Consider the following 7,588-nt stretch of genomic DNA (forward strand, 5'->3'; position numbering starts at 1 on the left):
TGTGAGTAACCTCTTAGAAGGTGTCCCCTAGAGTCCAGTCTGACAAGTTCGGCATGGATGGAGCTCATCTCTGGGAACTATACTGCTCTCACTAGGGCCTCCCCCCCACCCCGTTTTGCATGCATCTGTGGCCCCAAAAGAGCAAGTGGGGATGACGATGGGGTGAGGGAGGGCAGAATGGTAGAGAAACTACAGGTCGGTGCCAGGTCATCATGGGCACTTGGGGAACCTCTGTGACATGTGGTGCCTCCACACAGTGACTCAGGGAGGCTCAGTTGTGAAAGGAGGCCTCCTTGTCATTCTGCATAAATGATGTTTCCTTCACAATTTACATGCGCATCCTACTCGCTCCCATTTGGAACACAAAGACAAAGGCATGGAGAATTTATTTCTTTATTGAAACCATAGCTGCAAAGAAAAAACGTAACAGAGATAACAGAGGCAACCCAGGTGTCAGGGGCACCGGAACTCATCTCCAACCCAGCTCCGGTGCGAGGACGGCATTCTAGGAACGGTCCAACAGAATAATGTTTGACGGGTCCAGCATTAGCATGTACAGATGGTGCAGGTTAGCAGGTTCGGTGTTTCTGAGCAGTGTTACCCTCACATTTCTCCTCATCCTGGCCCTCCTATTCTTAAACCAAGCCTGCAATCAGAGAGAAAAAGCAACCAGTTTAGTACATAAAACAGTCAATGGCCTCAGATAAAAGCCACTCCAGGCTAGCGCAGGTACTTCTGAGATTTCAGGTTGCACCTCGAGAAGTCATTTCCTCAGGGAAATGAACCCCACACCCCTTCCCTTTCTCTTCCCCCTTAGACAGTACCAGCTATGTGCCAAATTCTGGAATAGTCTTATTCCTTTGTCTCTCTCTTCCCAATTTTAAGATTCAAGTGGATTTTTCAGGTATTAAATGCAGGTGTATTTATGAGTTGTACTGGGTTCTTGTTGAGCCACGACCTGGGAACAGGATAAAGAAAAGCCTATCTCCTGCCGGCTGATGACCAGCTGACCGGTTACGTCCTGTCATCTCCTCACTATAGACAGTGTCTCCTTGTTTTGGGGGTAGTGTGGGCATTGTCAATCATGGGCCCTATTCAAAGTCCTATGGAAGGGAACAGCTCCCTCTTTGAAGAGCATATCTTCGGTGCCAAGTACATAATTAATAGGAAGAAATGCATTGGGTTTTTAGACATTTTCCTTCAAGGATGTCTAAGGGGCCATTATTCTTCTGCAACCTCTTGAGTGTTAAGAAGCAGTCTGGCAGGGGAGGCCTCCTCATGGGGTCCCATGGAGTGTGTGACTTGTCTACTTCGGGTGTGAGAGGTGGGAGACCACGCACACCGCCTTGATGTCCAGTCTGTAGCATTAAGGAGAGTGGAAACCAACTTGACCCAAATTAACTAAAATGCTCAAACCTCTTTGGCCACTCAAGAGTTTGGGGGAAAGAGGCAATCCATTGTCACTGTCGTCAATTCTGCATGTCCACCCTGCCCCACACTACAAACCTTCCCGGCCTCAGGACCAGGTCAGCTCCCTGTGCCCTGGACACAGTTCCAGGATCCTGGACCCAAGCTGCTGTTGTCCAGAGGGGCAGGGCCCTCGGTGCTGCTCCATAACCGGGAGGTCCCAATCCCATCCCCTATTCGTCAGGCAAGGTGACCCAGGCACTTTGGGAAGATAGTTGACAACAATGAGGGTCAAGGGGGTCATAACATGGCTTCTTCCTAAAGATCTGCCAAATATTTTTGCAAACAAATGAAGGAAACAGTCAGACTTGACAGTCATCTTGGTGTCCTAGTTAGTGGGATTAACATCATATTGAAATCTCTTCAGAAGTTTCCACACTACCTATCTTAAGTGGCACAAAGGCTTTCTCTCCCTGCCTGAGACCTCATGCTTGAGCTCCTATTTTAAGATTTGTGGTATTTCTGCTGCAGAAATGCATAGTTTCAACAGGGCCGGTGTAATGGAGCTCATTGTGGGGAGATCCAAATGCACCAGAGGTCAAAGATCCATAAACATAAGCATAAGTAATTAAAGCTGGCTGTTGTATGGGCTGTATTCTCTCTTTTTAAAAAATTTTTTTTAAATGTTTATTTTTTTGAGAGAGAAAGAGATAGAGAGGGAGTGGATAGGGGCAGAGTTAGGGGGCAAGAGAATCCCAAGCAGGCCCCATGCTGCCATCGCAGAACCCTATGCAGGGCTTGAAATCACAACTGGTGAATATCGTGACCTGAGGGGCACCTGGGTGGCTCAGTCGGTTGAGTGTCAGGCTTCGGCTCAGGTCATGATCTCACGGTTCATGGGTTCCAGCCCTGCATTGGGCTGCCTGGAGCCTGCTTTGGATTCTGTGTCTCCTTCTCTCTCTGACACTCCCTTGCGTGCTGTCTCCCTCTGTCTCTCAATAAAAAAAAAATTAGAAAAATTAAAAAACAAAAAAACAAGATCATGAACTGAGCTGAAACCAAGAGTCAGAGGTTAAATCGAGTGAGCCACCCAGGGACCCCGATATGGGCCGTATTCTCAATATTAGCTTTACAAAACCTATTTGCAAAATGAAGCAGGAAACCCATGTATTATGTTTCTTGGGGAAATTCATACTGTCTGGTGTGGAAATCTGCGAGAACACTGTTTTTCCCCTGATTTGTTCCTTGTGGCTCATTTCCCCTCCAGAAAGCCCTGACGAGTACATTAGGAAACCCAGGAAGGAGAAAGAGCTAGTTACCAAACCTTACTTTTTTCTTTTCTTCTGCATATGCCTTGTCACCCTGAAAAAGAGGTCCCAGTCTTCACCAAACTTTCCAATCTGAGCCCGGCCCGGGGCCCCAGTCTGTGGTCCCACTACTCAATGGTCAGCTCTGTTGGGCTGCTTTTCAGAAACTCCCACTACCAGATTTGCAACTGTTCTTGCTATTAAGAATTTTTTTAAGTTTATGTTCATTCTTTAGTAATCTCTACACCCAGCATGAGTCTCGAACCCACGACCCTGAGACCAAGAGTTACATGCTCCTCCGACTGAGCCAGCCAGGTGTCCCTGCAACACCTTCCCATCAGTGCACTCACACAGGCGCTCTGCAGCGAAGCCAATGCCCCCATCCTGATTTCCGTTCCTTTCTTTTTGGGGCAAATATCACTTTGCAGTAACTTAAAGGGTTTTTTTTTGGGGGGGGTGGTCACCTTTTTATCATATGACCTACAAATTAGTCAATGGTGCCTAAGGGAATGAAAGTATTGAAAATTAACACAATGACTCTATCCCAAAATAATGGCCATCCAACCCCCAGCCAACCAAATCCCACGAAACTTAACTCTTCAAAATAGCATGGCCAACCTAAAAAATCCTTAAATGTTAGAAATCCTCAAGAGAATATAAGCTTACACGTTTAGTAGATCTGTAGAATTTGCGTAGTATCCAGAAAGCCTATTTTTAATGTTTATTTATTTTTGAGAGAGAGAGACAGAGCCTGAGCAGGAGAGGGGCAGAGAGAGAGAGACACACAGAATCGGAAACAGGCTATAGGCTCCGGCTCTGAGCTGTCAGCATAGAGCCCGACATGAAGCTTGAACCTATAAACTGCGAGATCATGACCTGAGTCAAAGTCAGACAGTTAAAAGACTGAGCCACCCAGACGCCCCTGGACGCCTATTTTGACTACAATGTACTTCTTCTCTAACCTTTTCACCCTTCTTAGGTCAATTAATATTATTCCAGTATTGGGTTTTTTTTTTTTTTTTGCTTGTTTTATCCTCATGGCAAATTTTCAAAGCCTGCAAACTACTCTCCCATTCTCACTGTTAACGTGACTGTTCCAGGAATGTTTTCAGGTTGATACATCAAAATATTCCAGAAAATTGGAACCTAGAGCTGTCACTCCCTACAATGCCTTTCCAAACACTTAAAAACATCAGCAGAAGGACCGGGTACTCGAACTCTGAAGCTGTCCCCCCACCACCAGTCTCAGCTTCACTAAACCGACATTAGTTACTCATGCAGCGTGTTCTGAGCGTACATTTCTCCCTCACCCCAATGTTTGTTTTGTAATGTTTATTTTTGAGAGAGAGAGAGAGGCAGACAGACAGAGGGACAGAGCATGAGTAGGGGAGGGGCAGAGAGAGGGAGACACAGACTCTCAAGCAGGCTCCAGGCTCCTGGCACTGAGCTGTCAGCACAGAGAGTGATGCAGGGCTCAAACTTTCAAACCTTGAGATCATGACCTGAGCCGCAACCTCCCAGGTGCCCCCACCCCAATGTGTATAATTCACGCACTAGCTTGGAGCTTCTGTGTGGCTTTAAGTTAGTATAACTGAACCCTCTCATAACCTGCTCCTCTATGCCTTAATTTGAATACTTCCACAGTCAGCATGAGCCCCAATATGACCCCACAGAAGGACTCCTTAAAGGATATCTGTGTTTTGGGTGGTGGGTTCAGGCCCCGCATCCGGCTCTGAGCTGGCAGCTTGGAGCCTGGAGTCGGCTTTGGAATCTTTGTCTCTCTCTCTCTCCCTTTCTCACTTGTGCTCTGTCTCTCTCTCAAAAGCAAATAAACATTAAAAAATAAAATAAAATAAAATAAGATAAAGGATATCTGTGTTAGAATATACACACATATGTGTATATTCTCGCTATATGTAGATATATTGATACAGACGTCTATACGTTTGCAAAATACATATATATCTGAATTTGCATATGGAAAAGGAGAAGCAATTCATTTTTTCTTTTCCTATAAGAAATAGGGGCGCCTGGGTGGCTCAGTTGGATAAGCGTCTGACTTCGGCTCAGGTTCTGTGTTGACAGTTCAGAGCCCGAGGCCTCCTTCTGGTTTTTGCCTCTCTCTTTCTCTCTCTGCCCCTGCCCCACTCATGCTTTGTCTCTCTCTCTCTCTCTCACACTCTTCCTCTCTCTCTCTCTCTCTCTCTCACTCTCTCTCTTACTATCTGTCTCTTCTGCTCTCTCTGTCTCAAAAATAAATAAACATTGAAAAAAAAAGGAATCGTGTTCCCTCTGATAGTGGAAAATATTCTTAAGCTGGAGTTCACGTACCCCATTTTTCACCCACAAAGACTCCTAAAGTTGACTTCTTTGCCCACGTTACAGAAGACGCCCAGAGCACACCAACGTGGGAACACCTGGAACGGGAGGGGTACGCGTCCCAGAGCCCGTTTCAGAATGACTGCCCGGCCGTTCAGGTTTACTGACCTGCACTCTAGCTTCAGTCACATCCATGCTTCTCGCAAGTTCCCTTCTGAGGGGAGAAAACCACAAGTGTTTAGTATTTGGAGCAGTGGATAAAAGGAAATGTACACGTATACTTTTTATGCTTATATTAAAATGTGTGCCCTCCCCCTCGTGAGCCCAGCACCAAAGAATCTTTTCCGTCCTTCCCAATTCCAGGCTTGCTGTATGGATGGTTTCCCCTCAACATGGAAGGTGGTAGTCAAGATAAATCATTTTAATGCACTATTTGAACAAAAAAATTAGGGGCGCCTGGGTGACTCAGTTGGTTGAGCATCCGACTTCAGTTCAGGTCATAATTTCATGGTTCCTGAGTTTGAGGCTCAAGTCAGGCTCTGTGCTGACAGCTTAGAGCCTGGAGCCCACTTTGGATTCTGTCTCTCCCTCTCTCTTGGCCCCTTCCCCCTCTCACATTCTCTCTCTCTCTCAATAATAAATAAGGAGCAAAAAATTTTAAATAAAAAATAACATAAAAAGTAATGCACACAAATCTAAGATGAACGAACTATCACAATTCTATTTTTTTATTTTATAAATTATTTTTAGAGTAAGCTCTATTCTCAACATGGGGATTAACCTCACAACCCCGAGATCAAGAGTCACATGACTGAGACCGCCAGGTGCCGCTCCAAAAGGTTTTTGTTTATTTAAAAATAATTTTAATTAGGCTCTGTACCCTAAGTGGGGCTCAAACACTTGACACCAGGTAGAGTCACAATCTCTTCTGACTGAGCCAAAAGGTGACTCCCTCCCTCTAAATTTTACTTATGTATAAAAAATTTTTAGTATTTAGTTTTTTGTATTTTTGAGAGAGAGAAATGTGTGCCTGGGTGGCTCAGTCAGTTAAGCATCTGGCTTCAGCTCAGGTCATAATCTCACAGATGTGGGATCGAGCCCCGCGTCAGGCTCTGTGCTGATATCTAGGTCAGAGCCTGGAGCCTGTCTTCAGATACTGTGTCTCTCTCTCTCTCTGACCCTCCCCTGCTCAAGCCATTTCTCTCTCTCTCTTTCTCTCTCTCTCTTTCAAAAAAAATAAACAAATAAAACATTTTAAAAAATTTTAAAAAAAGAGGAAGAGAGAGAGAGAATGCAAGCGGGGGAGGGGCAAAGAGAAAGAAGGAGACACAGAATCTGAAGCAGGCTCCAGGGTCCAAATTCTCAGCCCAGCGACTGATATGCGGTTTGAACCTACAAACCATGAAAACATGACTTGATCCAAAGTTAGACACTTAACTGATTGAGCGACAAGCGCCCCCCTCATAATTTTAAATGAAAGGATTCAGCATTACAGGTACACAAGAGCGCCTTATTCTCCTTACCCTGCTACCAATAAAATGTTATTTACACAAAGCTACCAACACAGACAATAAAAAATATACAAATAAGACTGCATCAAAATTGAAAACTTCTGTAGACCAAAGTACAAAACCAATAAAGTGAGGGGCACCTCGGTGGCTCAGTTGGTTAAGGGCCTAACACTTGATTTAGGTTCAGGTCCTGATCTCATGGTTTGAGGGGCTGAGTCCCACATCAGGCTCTGTGCTGAGTGTGGATTCTGCTTAGGATTCACTCCCTCCACCCTCCCTCTGCCTCCTCCCCACCTCGCACATGTGCACTCAGGTGCATGTGGACTCCCTCTCTCTTTCCCTTTCTCTCAATATAAATTTTAAAAACTTAAAAAAAATCAATAGAGTGACAAGGCAACTCATCCATTGGGACAAAATATGTGTAAAACATATATCTGATAAGGAGTTAATATCCATAATTCATTAAGGACGACAACTCAATAAATAAACAAGCATCCAGTTAAGAAATGGGCAACTGCCAGGAAAGACATTTCTCCAAAAATGACATACAAATGGCCATGAAAAGATGCTCAACATCACTAATTAATCACTAAGGAAATGCAGATCAAAACCACACTGCTACTACCTCATACCATTAGAATGGGTACTATAAAAACAAAAGAAAACCAAACAAAACAGAAAACAACAAGTGCTGGTGAGGATGTGGAGAAATTGGAACCCTTGTGCAGCCGCTAAGGAAAACAGTAGAATAGCTGCTCAAAAAGGGAAACACAACATTACCAAATGATCCAACAATTCCATTTCTGAGTATATACCTGAACCCCCTGAAAACAGGCCCTTGGAAAGATGTTTTCACAGCTATGGGCACAACAGTGTAATTCAGAAGAGCCAAAAAGTAGAAGCAACCCGAGTGCTCATCAATAATCAACGGATAAATAAAATACGGTATATTCACACCGTGGAATATCATTCAGCCTTAAAGAGGAAGGAAAGTCTGACATATTCTACCCCAAAGAGGAATGCTGAAGACTGTTTGCTCCGGGG

At 44.6% G+C, this 7,588-nt stretch overlaps 1 protein-coding gene across 1 annotated transcript in view; it reads right to left on the reverse strand.

Annotated features, from left to right (window-relative positions):
• Nucleotides 1-445: 445 nt before the first annotated feature.
• LOC115283479 (rhox homeobox family member 1-like) overlaps nt 446-7,588 on the reverse strand; it is an 11,158-nt gene continuing 4,015 nt past the window's right edge. Inside the window, exons 2-3 of the mRNA XM_029929693.1 lie at nt 5,202-5,247; nt 446-646 (exon numbers count right to left, since the gene is read on the reverse strand). Coding sequence (XP_029785553.1) covers nt 506-646; nt 5,202-5,247 — 187 coding nt within the window. The 3' untranslated portion in view covers nt 446-505. The remainder of the gene's footprint in view (nt 647-5,201; nt 5,248-7,588) is intronic.

The sequence above is a fragment of the Suricata suricatta genome, chromosome X (genome assembly GCF_006229205.1).
Source record: "Suricata suricatta isolate VVHF042 chromosome X, meerkat_22Aug2017_6uvM2_HiC, whole genome shotgun sequence".
Lineage (NCBI taxonomy): Eukaryota > Metazoa > Chordata > Mammalia > Carnivora > Herpestidae > Suricata > Suricata suricatta.